Genomic DNA, 20,915 nt, shown 5'->3' with positions numbered 1-20,915 from the left:
ATATGTTTGCACTTTTACCATTTCTGTAATCTTTATATTTCTGTTGTACGTTTATTGTGAATAATAAAGCCTAATTCGCAAAGGTTTTACTACAACCGTACAAAGCGGAATTTGAATTGTCACAATTATTATTTTCTAAGCTTGATTTTACAATGGAAAGGTCCTGCAATAGTTTTGTTTTAACCGAATTGGCGGTTACTGCCATGCTCGAACTCTCAATGCCCATAATCATGGGTTCAAAACGGCTTGGTAATCCGGCATGGATTGTTTCAACCCACTCATCACTCACTGTAAGACCAACTGACGTTAACTTATGCGCGGTTGTAATTATCCGGTTCACATATTCTTCTACCGAACTACAGTCTTCTCGTTTTGTAGTTATAAGAATACGGAGAAGTCCAACTCTTCTTGTCAATCTATCATCCTGAAAAGCTTTCGATAGGTTTTCCCAAGTTTGTTTGGTGTTAGTTGTATTTTGAATGTGAACATAATTCACCGTTTCAACCAATAAGATAGCTTGGAACGACATTTCGTGTCTTTCTTGTCGGGATCCGTTTTTGTTGTTATACATTCCCACAGCTCCAAATCTTCTAGATTGGCCTGCACTGCGAATTTCTATGAGTCGAAATTTTCTCGTTCCTTTAGACGTTCAACCGGCAGCGACTAGTGCTGAGACATGGCGGATTCGCGAAACGAAAAAATAACCGTTTGGTCGAAACTCAAGAATTTACGATCACTGGGCCCATAACCTGTTGAATTTAAGATTCTGTAGTTTAGGCCAAAAGATAACACAGGTCATGGAGTTATGACAATATTTATTGAACACAGTAACAGCACAGAACGGAACAATAGAAGCGACTAACTCGTATATACAATGTGTAAGGTTATAAATGAAACGTGGTCGAGATAGAGTTGCCACAAATCCCCAAATAAATTATCCAACAAACTCTACTCTCCTTTGTAAAAATGAAGCCAAGAAGTGGAGATTTTACGTAGAAATTAATAGGGATTTCCAATATTAATGTAATTATTTGTAAAACAGTTCATTTAATCGATATTGTAATGAGGACAGAAGTTACAGTAAATGCTATTTCCAATAATTTGGTTCATCCACTATACAAATTGTATATCATCGAGATTATATACTTTAAAAAAAAAAAATTAAACATATATATAACTTAAGGAAAGCTAACACAAAAAACAACAAAAAAAAAAAAAAAGATAAGGGGGCAGAGAATAGACTTACACAGTTCCAGAAATACTATTGATTTATTCTCCCCATACTTCCTTGTGAATACAGTTCCTATCTTTATTTAAGTGGGTAGTTGGGATTAATGCTGACAATAGGCCTTACCACACCAAAACCTCCTACCAGTTTATGGACATGATTCTTAAATCATAAGAAACAAAAATATACATATGTATATCGTAAAAATAATAAAAATAAAACTCTTACTGTGACTTTCATAAAAATAACAAAACATACAGTTTACTTATGCTCCTGCTACTAACAAAATAAATAAAACAATAATTTCTTCAACATATCCTAATTATGAAAGCTATGACACCTCTTTGTAACGAAGGAAAATAATAAAACAAAACAAAAAATATATATTCCCTCTACGCCCAGCTATGTGCACCAAAATCATTTACACTATGCACTTAGAAAACGCCGATTCCTATAGAAATAAAAAACAAACGAATCTTTCACATTTGCAGAGATGTTAAAACTCCAGTTTCTTACAGTCTCCAGAATGGAAAGCTTCAAATGTTTACTATGAGTAGTTCTCCGTTTTTTTTATGTTTACAGATAATCTCTCCCCCATCAGCCGCCGTATTCTTGTCATCTCGCTTACGTCCCTGAAGTCCAAACAGAATCTCAAAGGAAGAGAAACCAGTAACTGTATGAACGGAGTGGTTATAGACCGCTACCGCTCTCACCATAGCCTCGTCTGGTTTCAGTCCCTTATTCAGCTGGTAAATCCTCAAATGATCGCTCAGCGTACTGTAGAGCCTCGCTATACTCCCTTGCTTTTAGCGTGTCCTGGGGTGCCTCAGATGCCACACCATCTCTACTGCTTTCATTTCCTCCCGAAAATTGGCGTTATCGAACTCACGACTACTGTCCAAAAAGATTCGTTCCAGAATCCCCAAAAAATGGAACCATATACGCAGCGGTCCCAGCACCGCCTCCGCCGATCTGTCTCTAATATTACGTATACTATGGTGAAGAAGCCAATTACTGTAAACCATTTGCAGCACCTCTAGGTGGGTGTATCTATTTGCGAATCCGCAAGTGGTATTCGCGGTGGGCGTTTCTTCTAGCACCGCTCTTGGTGGGAACTCATTACAGCCACTTGTCGTTTCTTGGATCGTCATTCACAAGTTAAGGAACCGGTATTATAAATTTAAACCATTGCCCCTTGCCCAACTGAAGCTATGTCACTTTAGACGTATGGTTGCATATGTCCACATTCCCTTACAATTTTATAGAAAAGGAACCCAATAAAACGACTAGGTTCTAAGAAGGCCCCTGAGACCCTTCTAACAGTCCTTTCAAACCCTTAGTATCCTGTATCAATAGCAAGGGCTGACACTTAAGCAGGTACAAGCTGTCAATTCACAATGGACTTGCATCAGTCTAACTATTTTATGTTTAACATATGTAAGTCAGTTCTCACAAGTCCTTAAGTCATGGCCCCTCACCCCCAATTTCTTGGAAGCCTGACACCCTGCTTCTAGTCACGCCTTTTTCCACGATATTTACTTCTAATTTCATAGGCTCTCTAGGCCCGGCCTAGTCTCCTAAAATTATCTGATTGGTCCAAACCCCTTCTCCTATTTCACTATTCGTCCTACCCCCTCTTCTCAAGTGTACATATATATTTCCAAGCACTAGATAGCTAAGTTAGAAGAAAGAGACTCTAAAACAGTAACAGTAACATGTAGTTCTTGTAAATATGTTAGAATAAAATCATTTTAGTTACTGATTTTTATGTTTAATTCACATGCCCCACGAGAAATACCATCGTTTAAGGGCTTAGTACGTCTTGCTCAGGCCGCACGGACTTGTCTTCCCCTGGTGGTATGCCAGAATGACCTCAATCTGTTGATCCCCACTTCTAAGGGTTTCTACCATTATTATACTACGAACGAATCTTCGATCCACCCCTATCTTCTCTAACCGCCAGAGCCGCTTGATCTTTTCCCATACCACCCCGTTCCCTAAGTATAAATGATTCATTCGTCCCGGTTTGAACGCGTCTTACAGTGCTCGATTGATACCCTTTACTCCGGTTGTCGACAAAATAATGGCGATCGAGCTCCTACTGTATTTCGCGAAATCGTGAAAGTTCTGGTCTTCCAGATAATTTAATGAGACTTGTCATTCACGATCTCCTCTGTCTCTGTTGGTCTGTCCCCATTTGAAAAATGACGCCCAACAGGCTCCGAATCCCTTTTGCGTCCATCGGCACTTTTATCTTCCTAATTGCTCCAACTTTTCGCGCATCAGGCTTTACCATCTGTTGTGAGATGGTGTGTTCCAAAAAATTAATTTCGCCGTACCCTAAAATCGATTGTTTGGAAGACAACCTCAACCCGAAATGCCTAATGCGTTTGAACGCACAACGCAGATGATTGAAGTGCTCTTCTTCTAATTACTAAACACCAGCAGATCATCGGTATATACTTGGCCTTTGGACTCATCTATCCCTCTTAAAAATTCGTCCATCAGCCGCTGGAACGAAATAGGGGCGTTCTTTAAGCCAAAGGCACCCTAGTGAACTCGGTAATCCCCACGTTTAAATGTCAACGTCGTCTTATGACGGTCTTAAGGGTGCACATGGATCTGACGGTAGCCTAGTTTCAGATCAAGTGTACTAAATGTAGTGGTTCTATTTCTCGTCTACCATTTTATCATTTGCGGTAATCAACCACCCTATATTTTTTCCCTCACCGCCCATAAGAGTGATGTAGTATCGAAAATAATTCTTTGTTTCTTTAAATTGTCAATTTATACCCTAATGTGGTGATGGAGTGCATGTAGGTACCTACTCTTCTAAAAGTTAATTATGGGTTCTTGTTATAATGGGAGCTAATGCACTACTTGACCAGTTTTCCCCTACATATCCCCTTCTTAAGAAAAAAATTATTGGCGTCTTCTTTTGCTATTACTTGCCTCCAGTTCTCTACATTTTTAATAGCCCTGATTCCCATTTTCCCTCTCCTTTGTAAAAGGTGACAATCACACCTTTTATTTTCTATTCACAGCTTCCATTCTTCCCTCTTTATTCCAATTTTTCCCTAAAGACCATCCCTAATAATTACTTGGTATTACCGAGGTATCATTTTCATTATGTGTACCCTTAAGTTTTTCCATGGCCCCCTCTGCTTAATTTCCACCTCCCCTTCAACTTTACAGGGCACACCCAGGGCAATAAGTTGGCATTGATATATCTCGATTTGTGTCTAGAGTGTTCTCCCTTTGTCGGTCAGTTTCCTAATTGCCTCTTTCTTGGATGAGCAGAAGTCCGATGCTATGTCTTATCTTAAGTTTAAAATTACCCAAAAATTTTCTACACAAAAAAGGTAATGGCATTCTAATTTGGCAACCTTTATCTAAAATATAAAAATTGGCAGTTCTTGTGGAAATTAACTCTAAAGTTTACAGTACCCTAAATAGAGATTTTAATGCTTGATTTTCAATTATTTTTAAAGTATGTCTCATGATGTAGATTTGCTAAATTAAATGAGATAACTTTTTCCAATTTAATCTTAATGAAGGTTCATTATTGAAAATAATATACCAGTACAAACTTGATAATCATTTCAAATATTTCACAATACTGCATTAAATTCATATAAACATGAATTAAATTTGGTAGTTTTAATCAGCACACTAAAGATTTATTATGTCAGGGTAGTAGCTGGTCCATAGGTCACCATCCTATTCTCGCCATATAAGCAAGGTTGAGATTAATATATTTGTTTTCTCATTAGCAGATCAATCTTGATCCTCTAGAGAAGGATATACGTCCAAATGAGCAAAAAAAAAAATTGATTTTTGCTCACAGGAGAAGCACCACAGCCGCAGTTTTAAATTAAAACCATCAAAGGGAGAGATACGTAGATGGCACGATAATATTTTGAACTTAATTACTAATCTTTTTTTTAAATCTACATCATTTTATCTAGTTTTTAATATTTTTATTGATAAGGTAACAAAAAGAAGTTTCAATAATTATTGTCAACTAATCCTATCCAGTTTTACAATAAATTTATAACATGAACATAAAGCAATGACAAATTAAAACATAAAATTTAGGGTTTAAAGTAGTAGAATATAATTTACAAGCATAATCTGAGTGAATATTTATTAATCATCATGTTCCATTATTAAGTTTTCATTTGACAGATTTTTAACAAGTATAAAATAACATACATATCCTTGGAAAAGAAATACAACATATAAATACTTCCTTAAAGGGTGAAGGAAATAATTAATAAAATTTAAACTGCTTAATTTAAAACTTAATTTATTATTTTTGTTTTTTGTTTCTGGTTATAAACCATTTAAATAGTACAAAAACTTTAACAACTAACACTTTCTTGTCAATTTTACAAATAATGCTTTTACAAAGACAGCAGGTATTTATTTACACTCAATTGAAATCAAATAGTTTCGAAATTAATTTTTCATGTAACTATTTCCAGCTTACTCTCTTGTTTTCAAAATTTTCAATTAATGGTTTTAAGTTGATCAATTATTAACTTTTCTCCAGTCATCAGTCTATCGCTGTTACCGTTTTATCAGAATAAAAAACTCCTCAATTTTCAGCTACCAAATAAAGGATTTATCATGTGCGAATAAGTATTTATTTATTAAAAGGAAAAAAAATGATATGTAATATACCTTAAAATTAGAAATCACCAAAGGTAATAAAATGTTTCAGAAATAAAGGGGGTTAAAAAAAAAAGAAAAGAAAAAAAAACCAATATTCAACAGTAGGGATTCAGATATTTTAGTATTTTAATTTAATCTTTATTGCTGTTTTGATGAGACACAGTTGGAAAAGGATGGGCATAAATAAAATACAATTCAACAGACATGAGATGATCCAATAGGAATGGATCAACAGCAAAAGGTAGCTGTTGATGATGAAAAAAGTATAGTGCCCATACAGAGCATCAACCAAAAGGCTACCTAGGAAGGGAACACATGTCACAGGCTGAAAGATGGGGCAAGTTGAGGAAAGTACAGTGTGGACAAGTCCATTCCTGTTGGGGCTGATTACCATGGTGAGCAGCAATCAGCGCATTCACTGTAGCCCATTGATCTGAATGGGCCCATTCAGCAGCAGCATTTTGGTCACGTTCTCTGATGGCTTTTATCAAAGGCTTCAGATGATCCTAAAAAAGATGAAGTATTTTAATATTTCTTATGGTAAATTCAAAAAAGAAATAAAATGAGCAATGAAGTAAGATAAAATACGTGTTATAAAATTTAAAGAGAATAATTTCAAATGCCATATAGGAACATTGCAGCATAAATAATATTTTGTAATAATGGCTGGTTTTATTTAAATTATGAAAATTCACAGAACAAAAAGTTGATGTTTTACGTTTCCCAGTTTAGTCATTTTTAAGTTATGTCGCAAAGCCAATTTTTTAAAGGAACCATTTTACGTCAAGGCAAATTCAAACTTACATCACTTTAAAAAAATACACATAATGTACAAATCAATTAGAATAAAAAATAAAGCTATTAATATATAGTGCAAATAATTTAAAAAAATATCAATAAACTAAAGAATATGGTTTGATGTTCGTACAATTTTGTAGAGCTAAGCTCGACTTAAATCACTTTTCAACAGAGGACCTGATGTAAGTATAGGGCCCACCTGTATATTGAAAAAATTCAAAATACAAAAACTTAATATTCTGTTAAACATTTCTGAAATTTAGTGGAATAGGTCTAACTTTTAATCAATCAAACAAGTGATATTGGAAAGAAAAAATACCAACTATTTTTAGTACTAAAAATTGCTAAATATTTAAATTGTTATTTTAAATAGTCACACAACACAATTTGTAAAGATAATTAACATGGATAATAACTACTATTTATCATCACTAATAACAACTCAATAGCTATGTTGTATACCACTTTAAAAACATAACCTGCTTAAAAGATAAAATTATTAGTTACGTTACTAGACATAGAAAATTTGGATATTATAAATATTCTTCTTTAAGTCTTTTCTGAAAAGCTTGCTTCAGTAAAATATATCAGAAAAGTGATAGTAAATCAATTTCATGAATTAAGGCATTGGGTATTGAGAAATGCAGGAATAAACCAGAACAGGTAATATTCAGGCAAGGGAGGTATTGTATGGGCTTGATATAATAATACAATTTTGAGATAGTTAAAGAATAAAATTAAGAAATGCATTGTCCACTTCTGGTGAAGACTTGTACCAACCAGAGAATCTACACGACTGATGCCATAGCTAAATAAATGTAAGATCTCCATTATAAAATAAAAGTAGGAAATATAATTTTGATAAATGCAATACATCTTCAATGCTTAAGGGTTGTAATCAACCAGTTTTAATGGACTGAAAGAAGAATAAATTTGGAAAATGTATTTAAAAGAAGATACTTTTACAATCTATAAAATATATTGATGGTAGATTGAAAGATACTGTATGGTAATGAAGATATTTTAAATAATTTTGAAAACTTAATGAATGATATTTGGAGTGATAAATTCCAATATTTAAAACAATATGTTATACATTTGAGATATAGCTCTAGAGATGCAAAATACTTTCAAAATTGTTACTTATCTAAATTGAATAAAAATAAAAATATTGTTTACCTTCATTGGAAGCATCTCCATTGTGGCTATATAAAGAAGAACATGGAAGTCACTAACAGCCAATAAAAACTGGTCAGAAGTAAACTGGTGCATATAAGATGAGAATGCACTGAAGTCCTGTATATGCTTGTCTAAAAGTCTAAAACATTATTAAAATCAAATACTTTATTTAAAAAATAAAATAAAAATATTTTCATGAAAAATAAAATGTGATGCTCATAATTTTAAGTTTTATTTTATATAAAATACCCATTATTTATTTCTAGTCCATTTAATGTTAAATGAGATGGCAATGTAAACACATTAGTAGGAAAGAAAACATATTTCCTTATATTGAGGAATAATTATTTATTTATAAATAATTGATTATTTGCATATTCCATGCCCTCAAAGATGAACTAAATAGTTTATTTGTTGTCATGAAGTGTTTATAGTCGACCGTAGATTCAATATGAGAAGATGGTCAGGGAGTGGTGGGAAGGAGAGGAAACATACATAACAATAAATTAAGTAGACAGTAGAATATACTTACAGAAAATGAAACATAATATTTTAGAGGTAAGAATTATACAAAGCAACTAATAAAATGATTAAAAATCGTCAATTTTGTGGTTATCAGGAAAAGATTCTAATTGTATATAAATACTTATGAAGAGAAGTCATTGGTCATGATTAGAAACGGTGGCTAGAATGGAAGTATTGTCGAAATAAAATGACTGGTTTAGTGATACAGAATGTTCGGAGAGTTCGGAAGCTGTAAAGTTATGGGAAGAGACTTTACAGAATACTTGTGTTGAGTGATGCGGTCTATAAGAAAATTTTTAGATTCACTAATGTAAGAGAAGTTGCAATCAGAAGTAGAACATGGTTTATGATATGCAACATGAGAACGGTATTGTAGATGAATATAATATTTAAGATGAGAGTAGCTATTAGAAAGTTCGAAAGTCCGAAGGCAAGTCGTAGGTTGGAGATAGAGGAATATAAGTATTTATAGATGTTATCAGAAAGAGAGAGGATGTAAAGTAGTTATCTGTACAAAGAGGGGGTGAGTGGTTATGAAGAACTCAGTGAAGAAGGGGTCCGATTTTTGTAATTATAAATAAGTTTTTCAATGAATTTGGGATGGAAGTTATTGTTTAAAAGGATTTTTTTATTCGGAGTGGGTTAGTATCACGAAAGTGGGAGTCAGAGAGAGAAAAACAGCGATGGATAAGACTTTGGGCTAAGTTAAATTTATGATGGTAAAGATGTTGGGGTTTCTAATGAAGAAGTGGTCAAGAAATGGAGGAGAATTGTTTATTTCAGATTCCAAATCAATTCACTTTATAAGCTGGATATATTTGCAAATCTACACTAAGACTTTGTAAGTTCAGGAACATAAATAAAGTACTTGTTTTAATAGAATCAATTTATCACTTTATTTCTTTATACAATTTTATAACAGGTATTAGTTTTAGTAATGTTAAATTAAAGTTGTTATGGGTAATCCTGTTCTGAATTATTTTTTTATTTTGTGTTTGAGGAATTCCATAGATTATACACTAGTCTGGAGTGCATATGTAACAACTCTAATAACTTTAGGAAAGTGTGTAGGATGACCTCAGTAAAGAGAAAAATGCAGTCTATGGTACTATTTTTGGAATACAACCAGCTCAGAATAAAATAAAAACTTCTTTTTTGGTCAGATGTGCCACTATGCAAAACAAAGCAGTGATATTATTATATTTATATAATCACACTCATTTGAGTTGCTCAAGAATTACTTGCTTATAAGAATAAAACACAAATGAGTTTTTTATTTTCAGTTTGAAATTCTCTTGATAGGAAAATACATACCACATGAATATTAATACAAAGTTTGTATATGTTGTAATGAGGTGTGTTAAGCCAAATTAACGATCTTTCTGCCTACATTAATTTTAGATTTCTTTACTTTGTCTTTATTTAAGTAGTTATTCCATTAGTTTCAATGTGTGTTTATATATTTTAATATGCATTTATAAATCAATGATTATAATGTGTTATATTTAAGTAATTATCTTTTTTTATATTCTTAGAAAAAATAGTAAGAGGTGTGTAGCTTAGTGGATAAGGCACTGGACACACCACTTGACCAGGTTTGAGTCTAGCTATAGTAGAAAACTACATTTTTTATTTTATCAGCAGTGAATCAACATTAAGGTCAGTAGATAAACTATTTATGATAATAATCAACCAATATATCAATTACTAAACAAACCAACAAAGTATATTTTGTTTTATTACAGAAAAGTAGCTACTCCATTATACGTCATTTATAGTGTTAGTATCTTATATAAACTACAAACTTTGCTGGGTGTAAAAATTGTATGAGTGAATCAATTGATATCAATTAAAGATACACACAAAAATAATAAATACCTGTTTTCGACAGGAAACGGTGTCTTGGTTGGGTCAGACCTGAAAGTGTAGAGTGGAGAGAGAGGTGTAGATACTGGAACATCCACTAGCAGATATTCCACAGGCAATGGCCTCGCTAACTTGCTCACCTCATTACCATAATTGTCTTTTTCCTAAAATAAAAATTGGCTAAATAAATAACTTTATGTATGAAATTTAAATCTATTTATAAATAATTTCCAGGTATTAAAATAAGGGTGTGACTGATAGTTATGAATCAGGCATTATTAGGAAAACAAATATTTCATAATATAAATCAACACATAAATATTAAAATGACACATTTTGTCTATTTTTTACTACGAAAAAAAAAATAAGAAATAGATAAAATTTGAATGGAAACATAATTAAGAAGAAGATAATAGGATAAAATAATATTTAAGGCTTAGATCAGTAAAATTCCACTTTAACTCAGAAAAGATTCCTAGTATTCACAGAACAAACATTTAAAAAAATCAGATAAAGCTTAAAACATTATTTTCAAAATATTCCATTATCTAAAAAAAATTATGGATCAAATCTCAAATAAACTAATACTTTATAAAGCAGTCATAAGAGCTCAGATTTGTTATATCTCACCTCTATGAAACTCTAATCACAAAACTAATACAAGATACTTGGAAGATTCAAAAACTTAGCCATGAGGATTATCAATAACTACCTTAACTGTACAAAAATCATAACTGTGTCATCATATCTTCATGACTAAGAGTAAAAACTCTATAACTGTTCTTACTTACCTTAACACAATTAATCTTTGATCAAACTAAATCATATTTTGAAAGAAAAAAAATAATAATAATAGCATTAGAAAGGCCATTAATACAGGATCATGTAATTTTTTTTTAAATTACACTATTATATCTATTGTAATAACCAAAATAAATTATTTATGCATTTTATAATTAAACCCTAGTGATCATGTAAATAAAGCTGGAGACACCTTTTATGCTATATATATATATGAGTTCACCAACAACATACACCTGAAATGTTAATGTGTAGAGCACTTCTTATCTTATAAACGAGGGTTGGTCCACTTGTTATAGGTGTAGTCTAAGGGGGAAGAAGAGGTGTGAAATACTTACAATGTTTATACATTGTGTTTCAGTATCAGGCACATTCTAGCAAGGTATGGGTGGATAAGTTATAGATATGTTCAAAGCTATTTTTTATATCACTTATCAAGTTTCCGAGATATAGGCTCATGAAGAAAAGAAATTTGCAGGCCCAACTTTTGATAGCAGCATTCCACGCATTCCTTACCTACTACTACTAAACATTCGATTTTCCAACACTTAAAATGCAATTTAATTAATATTCAAGTCGTTGTACTATTTATTCGTAAAAATGCAAAAGTTATTATAAAGCTGCTCATTATGCCTGATAATTTGATTTCAATATTTTACTTTCGCGTTGTTTATTTTATTTTTGGGCCACGAATTTGAAATATGGAAGAATAATATGAATTACTTTTTTTCTAATCTATCAATAGTTCGCTGAGTACACATCTCATTGAAATACAGATATAATACGGCTTATCTACCTACGTAAAAAACAACAATTATTTAAAGGGCAAAAAAAAAAAACTCACGTCCAGGGGAATCAAAAGAACATGGATAATTAATAAAATTTGATCCATATGAAATATGTCTGAAACTATTGCTAGAAAGTTATGTCTTTTACAATCGCTTCAAAGTCCATTGTACACGGAATTCCACCCTAGACACTGCAAGCGATCGACGATCGACCAAAATTAGCCTCACGATCGACATGTCCACCCCAGGTATAGAGCGGCAAGTAAATAAAAAGAAAATTATGATTATACAAATAACGTCAGTTCACATATTACGTCACTTTTTATTTGTTTTCTTTTCAGTTGTATTTCATTTACTTTTACTATTCTATTTTCTAACAGATCTCACCTCTCCTTGTATTGTGTTATGTTCTTTCTATTATATTCTATTGTATTTTATATTGAATTCTTCTTTCTATTGTACTTCTCTCTCTACTGCAGTGTAAGTAATATTGTACTAACACTGTATGTACATATATTTTTTGCATGGTGTATACACAAATTATTTAAAATATACGCCTCTTCTGTAGGGTTTTCTACAGAGAAGAATATATATAGGTTTTTAAACGCCAGGAAATAACTGTGTAAAATGCAGTACATTACAGTACTTCTTCAGATAACAAAAAACGAAAAGTTAATCCTTCCCGCTAAGACTCCCGGAGAGTGACGGTCATATATCACTTTTGAAATATTAGCTTAAAATGGGACGAGGAAACATTATGATAGTTAAATCGAGCAATATTTAAAAATCACCTGAAATTGAAAAACGGGGTGAAATCCTCCACTCCCGCCCTACTTGGTAGCTTTAGCCCTACTTATCTTACTATTTAAACCGACAATTACAACGAGTAGGTTGGTCGATATACATGTCACAATCTGACCAGGGGAGAATGTGTAAAACAAAAAAAGGACAGGTGTGATTTTTGTGGACTTGGTGTGCATACTTTTGTACTACAATTAAATTTTGTTTTTGTTTTTGGTTCATTGCGTTTTTTTCCTGTTGGTCCGGGTATCACGCAACAATTGGTGTCAGAAGTGGGATTTGAAACGGGTAAGAGAAAAACAATAAAAATTTTTTTTTTTTAATTTATGGCAGATATCGAGTAAAGTGTTAGTAATTAGAAAAAAAAGAAAATATGTGAGTTAGTTATTAGAAAGAGGAGGTTTATGCCAATTTTAACACGAAGTCAGAAAGCAAAAATGGAAGACCTGTTGGCATTAAATAAGGAAATAAAATCAACAATGGACAAAATAAAAGTTGGCCAGAGTGAAGTTAAGGAAACTCTCAACCAATTTTCAAAATATGGAAAAAGATTTGGAAAATACAAAAATGCAGGTCGGTAATCTGGAAAAACATCTTGATAATCTGGACTCAAAATTAATAAATCAGATAAAAACTATGGACGGGCGCCTTGAATAAAATATGGATGAAGTAGTGTTATATTAAAAGGCTGGAAGATGAACTGGACTCCTTGAGACAAGAAATCAAGGTTCTTAAATCGTAGGATCCACCACGGACGCGCCGTGGTAACCGGTGGAAGGTTGCACGAAGAATCGAAATAGAGCCCCCCTCAAGGTCTGTGACTTACTGGGGATTAGAAAGATGAGGAGGACATCACTACACCCCCAGTCGGATGGTATGGTCGAGAGATTTAATAGAAAATTGGTGAGTCATCTAAAGATATTTGCCACTGAGCAATAGAATGACTGGGATGAACTGTTACCGTTGATTCTGAGGGCATGCCGATCTGCCGTCCATGAAACGACTGGCCGGGCCCCTGCTAGTGTTCGGTTCGGAGGAGAGATTCGTCTCTACCCAGTGATCGACTCTTTGGAAACCCAGAGGAACAGTCAGATATCAATGACTACGCCGATGAGCTACCAAACAGGCTTAAAAACCATTCATTCTCAGGTCCGAGATAAAATCCGCGTGGAAAGCGACCAAATGAAGACACGCTATGATATGAATGTGGAAGAACATTCAAAAAGGGAGAAAAGGTCTGTTTCTACAACCCTACCAGAAAGAAAGGAAGATCTCCAAAGCTACAGATAAATTGGGAAGGTCCGTACTGATCAAGATCAATGACCTTGTCTATCGCATACCGCATACAACGTACACCAAGAGCGTAGATGAAGATTGTTCATCTTGATCAACTTCTGCCCTATGCAGTGTTAGAGGAAAGCACTGTTAAATACGAACACTTATGAGAAGGGGGCAGTGTAACGAGGTTATCTCCTTGGGGAGAGAAAATATAGAAAGGAACGATGTTTCTCGGGAGAGGAGTGTAAAACAAAAAAAAGACAGGTGCGATTTTTGCAGTCTTGGTGGGCATACTTTTGTACTACAATTTTTTTTTTTTGTTCATTGCGTTTTTTCCTCTTGGCTCGGGTATCACGCAACAATATATTTATAGTTTGTATTCTTAGGTCCTTTTGCAGGCAAGAATAAAATAGAGGTATTTGAATTTTATTCTTGGGATAAGATTATTAGGAAGTAAAAACAATTTTAGTACATAGAATTGAAACTTTCCAATCGCAGTTTACATTTTAACGTCAATGAACAAATAAATCTATAGTAAAAAAGGAATAAGTAGATAAACCGAAAAATGGAAATTATTTGATAATTTCAGGAATTTATTTGATAATTTTGGAAGATACCTGATTTACCGTATGTAGTAATAAATGGAATATGGTCCGGGTTCGGTCAAATGAAACTCAATTAGTAATAACTTTTATTAATTCCAAATAAATAAAAAAAAATGCTCGATTTGTGAAGCAATCGCTTCATAGTAGGATAATTTTCAAGAAAAAATGAAGAAATTGTTTAAATCTTGTCCAGTTTAGGCGTTCTTAAACTCGAAGTGCGCCTTTCATAGAAGTTACTTTATTTTATTCACACCACCCATTATCTTAAAAACCGACATTATACAATACAAGGCGATGATGTGCGAGCGCAGCGATAGCGTTGGCTCCCTACACCCATGCTCAGTGACAAGTCGCCACTAGAGCTGATAAATAATCAGTCCCCCCGTACAAGTATGAAACTGTTTAGTACGCTTATTAATTAGAATGGGAAATAATTAATTGTAACAAAATTCAATTCATATAAAGTCGAAATATTATAGACAAAACGTGTCGCCATAATACATAATGAGCGATTGAATAATGTGTCATTAACTTCTACATCGAGTATTGATGGGTCAATCGGAAACAAAAATAGTCGAGAGATACCATTATTTGAAATAAGGGTTGAGCAATATTTCAATATTCATACATTTTTTGTATTTTTTATTTGGGAGGACAAAACACTTTTTTTATTTTTAAAAAAACACTAAAAAAGTATTTCGTATTTTATCGCTTACAAAATACAAAGAGGTTTTTTGTATTTCGAGGAGTAAAGTACAAAATAGTATTTTGTTCATCTGTATTTGTATGAACAAAATACAATTTGTGGGTAATAAATTAAATATTTTGTTAAAATTTGCATTTAAATAATATTTATATACAAATTTACATAGAGAAATATAATTCTTTTAAAATAAGAAATTTTTCCTTTCATTTTATCAATTTCCAACAAGAATTAGGGTAAGGAAAATATAGTAATCAAAACCAATTTTTCAGTAGGAAGTCACACTGGAGAATTGGTTGAATGATTTTTTTGTTGTTATTTTGTTTTGTAGGTTTTTGACCCTCAATGACCGCTCACTACATTTATAGTTTTTACAATTACTTCTTCTTTCTAAAATTTATAAACTTTTTATAATTTCTTTGGTATATCCAATCAATATTCTGATTGATCTATACAGACAAATTTGATCTAAGAAAAGTAGATTTGGAAGAGAAAAATAAGCATCACACATCCAATTTTCGATATTATTATCCATTTTATCATTCCAATATTTGACAGAAAAATCTGCACTTAGAATCTTATTTAATGTTTATAAATTTTTGAATGTTTTATTTTTTTCTGGGCAAATAATCAACGTATAACTACGGATGCCAAACGCACGTACTATAGGATCTTGTAAAGTTACAATCGTCCTTCCTTCAATGAGGTCATCACTGGAGAAAAATATATACATGAATAAATTACGAGGGTCAAAACGAATTTTTGGTCTCGGTTCTAGATTTAAAATTTCGATTCCTTGCATGTAATAAATAAAATAAGAAAATAGCTTTCCCAAACAAAGTTTGCATTTGTAAAAACTAGAACGAAAAATTCTAATTTTAAGCGAAAATGAATTCAAAGATATGTGTGTGACTACAACATAGCTTGTGAAATTGCGTCAAAAAAATTCGTTTCCACGAAACCACCACAAAAAACGAATTTGAAGTAAAATTCACCTCTCAAAGGACAAAAAAGTAGGACACTCCTACCGGGTTAAAATATGCAACCTTTTTTAAAATATTATAGCAAAGAGTTAAAACAAAATCTCAACAAATTTATGATGGAAAACAAGATGTAATTTGTAATGAGATCTAAGAATTATATCCCCTGTGAATAATACCTTAATGCACCTGTTGGTATAAGTTACGTTGGCCGAGTTAAGGTCATGTGACTCATCTCATCCAATCCCGTGAGTCTATTGCCGTCCGTTATAAGGATATTTTTAATTTGACTAGTTTAAAAATGTAAACTGATTCCGCTTATAGTCCTATGCTCGTTTATAACCAGTATGAACTTTAGATAAATCGATTGAACACATTGCATTTTAAGTCCTTGTCTAACAGCATGTAATTATAAAAAAAATATATAACAAATATGTAATCTCGTATAAAGTAAAATTATATGATTCACAGATCTGTTAGGCAAAGCTTATGACAAAGAATATAAACTACAATAACGGAGGAAAGAAGCTATAAACTGAAATAAAAATATGAAAATCAATTACATTACATCCAAATGTTTCAAATTGAAAAAAAAAACTACAAAATACGGTGTATCGGGATGAGAAATAATCATATTAATTAAGAATTAGTCCCATCTTGAATTATTATTTTTCAGTTTAAACTACAACGAACTCATAAATTTTATGAAGCAATTGGGCTCACTTGTCAACAAAGCACATACAACAGATAATGAAGTTAGAATTATTAAACTTGAAAGGGCGAAGGTTTATTTTTACTTACAGTTTGATAAACTAAAACCAAAAAGGTAACAAATATAAGTATAATAAATAAAGCAAAGGAGACAATGGACGGATCAGCGCTAGCGTCGCTCCGTATGCGAAGACACAACAGATAGCCGCCATGCTGGTTCCTTAGCTCCCTACCATGATGTGGCACCTCATCAATTAGTAGGCAAAATCTTTTAAGAATTATCAACTCGAGCTATCTCTAAACATTTTAAACTTGCCGTTTCGCTTTGTAGCTCAGTCGGCCGATACAATTATATTCTTCAAATGTGAACATTGTTTTATTAACTATCAATAGGACGATTTTCAACCTACCCACCGTCTCAACGGATCTGCCCAAATAACAGAAACAACAGATTTACTGCTACAGTAAGTAACAAGATTATTTCTGAAAACCTTTGACTTGGCCGCCTGTGTATAATAGAAATGAATAACGGTAGACCTACTTACATATAAATATATATATACATATATACGATGTAAAATTGACCTTTCGCATATCCTACAGATGTCAACAATTTTACCCAATGCTCATAATTATGTGTTACTAACTAGGTCCTGTTTTTTAAAAAATATTGTTATGTTTGTCCGTTTATTTTAAATTATTAAGTTACCTAATAAATAGGGTTTTAATTCAACATAACCTTACTTAAACATCGGATAACTGTTTTCATAATTTGTAAACAACTATGTACAGATCTAAATTATTTCTTTATATTAGTAAAAGTATATCTCTATTTTTAATTCAGATGATGGATGCAGTAACTCTTAAAGAACTGGAAGAGATGACCGTTTGTGGATATTGCAAGCAGAAATTCAATGATACTGATCAAATACCAAAGTTATTGACATGCAAACATTATTTTTGTTTAAGCTGCATACATCCAATGATGAAGGTATTAATTTAAATTTATATTTTAATTATATTTAAAGCAAAAAAAGCCAATTCTTAGATAGTCTTAAGTACCATTAGTTAATTGTTTCTCCGCAATAAAAAATTTCTTTATGAACATTTGGTAAAATGATTTATTCACATATATTTTATTATGTTTAACAAATTACTCATCAGTAAGTGTTTCTCTCTAAATAAACAATAGGATTCATTACAGGGAGCAGAAGTATTCTGCATTAATTGCTGGAAACGCACAGAACTTGCTGAACAAGGCCCAGAAACCCTGCCTACATACAACCCCATCCTTCAACTGTCACTTCATTTTTCTAATATGAAACTTGCACCGTCCAAGCAACAGGAAAAAGAAAGAAAAGTAAGCTTCTCTGATATGTTTTAAAATAAATTTCTTGCTTATCTTATTGGTTGGTTGGAAAAACGTAATTATCAGTTACCTTATAATAAATTCCAGCTTGTTGTGAGCGAAAATTGCCACAGGCATGGGATGCCTCTTGCTCTTTGGTGTCATACATGCAACAATGCTATATGTCGAGCTTGTGCTACTCCTGCAGATCATCCCTCACATCAAATAAGATCTCAAGCTGAAGCCAAAGAGCAACTCGTTTCTGAAGTAAGATAATTATTATACAATGTGCTAATCTGTTTTATAAGTGATCACTGAATTAAATAATTTTTGTTTAACAGGTGCAAGTTGAAATGATGGCTGTTACTAAACTTCTTCAAGACATATCAAGATTGATAACACAACAACGCGCCTTTCTTCTCCAAGTGCTTGAATCCTGCATGACCTTGAAGACACATATTGAAACAGACCTTCAGAATGGGTGGCAGCAAATGCCAGAAGTTGGAGAAACAAGAGATCTCCTTACTAAAGCAAGGGTTATTCTTGCACAGTTAGAAAATCCAGCTGAGGCCCAAGCTCTGTTTGCAAGTCTCAATATGGAAAAACAACGACTGCAAGCTAAAGTTCAGGACATGTACTTCCAATGCCAGTTAGATGATCTTATTTGTAACTCTGCTGTTGTCTTTGATTTCCCGCTTCTTAAACAGGCATTAGCTACTATTCATACAGTGGATTCACCAGTCGCTTCAAGAAATCAAGTTCCTCAACCGAACCCCCTTCTCTTCCTAACAAATTATTGTATGTCACAGTTGTACACAAGGCACATACTCTCCAAACAGCAACAAATCAGTAATGGTAATGTAGAATACATTAAGCCACAATATGATATGAGTTTAGTTGTCCCTTCTCAGCAGGCACCAGTGGTACCTTTGAATGTCCGTCCGTCTAATGCTTATCCTTTGTTTTATTTCAACATTGAGGTTAACGGAACCCCACATGGGAGAATCGTGATAGAAACAAGGCCTGATGCTGCCCCGAAAATGTCCAAAAACTTTGCAGTTCTAGCAACAGGAGAAATGGGAATAACTTATAAGGGTTGCACAGTATTTCAGTGCTGGGAAGGAGAATCTGTAATTACGGGCGATTTTGAGACTAATAATGGTCGTGGGGGTCGTTCTATTTATGAGGAGGGTTATTTTATGCCAGATGATACTAAGTTCCCAGCGGTACGAGGAGCAGTGGGGATGCGGAGGACACAGAAGCGGCATGACAATTTAGGTATGGTAGGTTCCCAATTCAGGGTTATATTACAGGAAATGCGTGGATTCACAGCAATTTTTGGTCATGTAGTTGAAGGGATTGAGTTGGTTGAGAAAATTGCCTCTTTCAGTGACCAAACTGGAAAACCAACTAAAACTGTAGTGATAGTTAGTTGTGGGAAGCTGTAAGAACTGCTGTACATTATTACCTATATTGGCCCCATAATATGTTTCTTTATCGGTAAAATGTGTGACCCGACTACAAGTTAATAATGTCAAAAAGACTGAGCAAAGTAAAATCGACAACAAATAGCGAACTTTTGTTAAAAACTGAAAAATTAACTTCTACAGTCGCAAATATGTTATTAGCTTGTATAGAATGATCGGAGCAAGTTAAATATATAGTAAACTTTCGCTAAATTCGTAATAAAATGAGAGGAACAATTTTTTACATTTCTATTAACCCATTAAAGATTATAAGGAATTTAAAAACTAGTCGAAGCGTAAATCAATATGTGAGTAAATGTACAGAATTGAGCCTCTGATAATGTCTACCGATCATTAATTAGATATTTGCACTGTTTAAAACCGATCTTTTCCGTGAAGCAATCTAATCGTAGCAGGATCTCAGGCCTTCACCGAACTGTACAAATTTTAATTAAGTGACTTGCTGCGTATGCACTCTTTAGTTTTGTTTTCTTTATTAATTTCTTTTTTTATTATTTTTTTTTCCTCCCATGATAGAATATCATGGGTACAACGAAACGTGATTTTTAAATGAAAACCTTCGTAAACGGGATTGTATATTCGGAAAAAAATTGACGTATTTTTGAAATAAAAAATATTGAGAATATTTTTAAATGACTATTTGTAGAAAGAGGTATATAGTGCGTTAGTTGATCGAGCGAAAACCAGTTGATCGAGTTGTTTGATATAGTTTATTTTTTGATCTAATGTCGATATGTCGATGGTTTATGTTGTTAATGTTACAGTTGATAGCTGTAGGTTTTTATAGTATCAGTGTAGTTCGTTCCAACTGTCGGTAAAAATCTTATAATATATATGGATATATATTATTTTTAAAAAAAGAAGATTATCTAATTATTAATGTACAAGTGATAACAGCAAATAATGTATTGAGTTGAAAGAATAGAAAATAAACTTAGAATTAAATCGATCATTATATATCCCAAAATCCTGCCGTAATGAGGATATTAATGGTTTCTTAGTCAGGGTTTTAGTGGATAAGCCTAAACACAACCTATAAGGTTCGCAGTAGTATTCGAAAAAAAAAATTTTTTTGTTTATCTTAATACATCGTACGAAAGCAAACGATTATATCTTTGTTTAGCTACTCTTTCGATATAT

General features: G+C 32.8%; 2 protein-coding genes across 5 annotated transcripts in view; one reads left to right on the top strand and one right to left on the bottom strand.

The window, feature by feature from the left end:
* Positions 1-5,999: 5,999 nt before the first annotated feature.
* Npl4 (nuclear protein localization 4) overlaps positions 6,000-20,915 on the bottom strand; it is a 63,326-nt gene continuing 48,410 nt past the window's right edge. The window contains exons 11-13 of the mRNA XM_014424283.2: positions 10,286-10,437; positions 7,883-8,021; positions 6,000-6,411 (exon numbers count right to left, since the gene is read on the bottom strand). Coding sequence (XP_014279769.1) covers positions 6,202-6,411; positions 7,883-8,021; positions 10,286-10,437 — 501 coding nt within the window. The 3' untranslated portion in view covers positions 6,000-6,201. The remainder of the gene's footprint in view (positions 6,412-7,882; positions 8,022-10,285; positions 10,438-20,915) is intronic.
* Positions 17,128-20,857, top strand: LOC106683065 (uncharacterized). 4 transcript variants are annotated; one of them, XM_014424286.3, is made up of 5 exons: positions 17,128-17,404; positions 17,785-17,931; positions 18,133-18,300; positions 18,397-18,555; positions 18,630-20,857. In XM_014424286.3, exons 2-5 carry the CDS (start codon positions 17,785-17,787, stop codon positions 19,734-19,736), a joined length of 1,581 nt encoding a protein of 526 aa, XP_014279772.1. In that variant the 5' UTR covers positions 17,128-17,404; the 3' UTR covers positions 19,737-20,857. The 4 variants fall into 4 exon arrangements, with proteins under 4 accessions (XP_014279772.1, XP_014279770.1, XP_024217794.1 ...); XM_014424284.3 differs by having other exon boundaries at positions 18,376-18,555; XM_024362026.2 differs by having other exon boundaries at positions 17,130-17,404; positions 18,145-18,300.

The sequence above is a fragment of the Halyomorpha halys genome, unplaced genomic scaffold (assembly GCF_000696795.3).
Source record: "Halyomorpha halys isolate HHAL.00 unplaced genomic scaffold, Hhal_1.1 Scaffold461.1, whole genome shotgun sequence".
NCBI lineage: Eukaryota > Metazoa > Arthropoda > Insecta > Hemiptera > Pentatomidae > Halyomorpha > Halyomorpha halys.
The sequence above is the reverse complement of the archived record's forward strand: the minus strand, read 5'-3'. Positions and strand labels throughout refer to the sequence as shown.

Coding starts and splice junctions, on each gene's coding strand:
- LOC106683065 (XM_014424284.3), top strand. CDS start 17,785: ATGATGGATGCAGTAACTCTTAAAGAACTGGAAGAGATGACCGTTTGT. Junction 18,301..18,375: donor AACAGGAAAAAGAAAGAAAA/GTAAGCTTCTCT, acceptor CGTAATTATCAG/TTACCTTATAATAAATTCCA. Junction 18,556..18,629: donor AAGAGCAACTCGTTTCTGAA/GTAAGATAATTA, acceptor TTTGTTTAACAG/GTGCAAGTTGAAATGATGGC.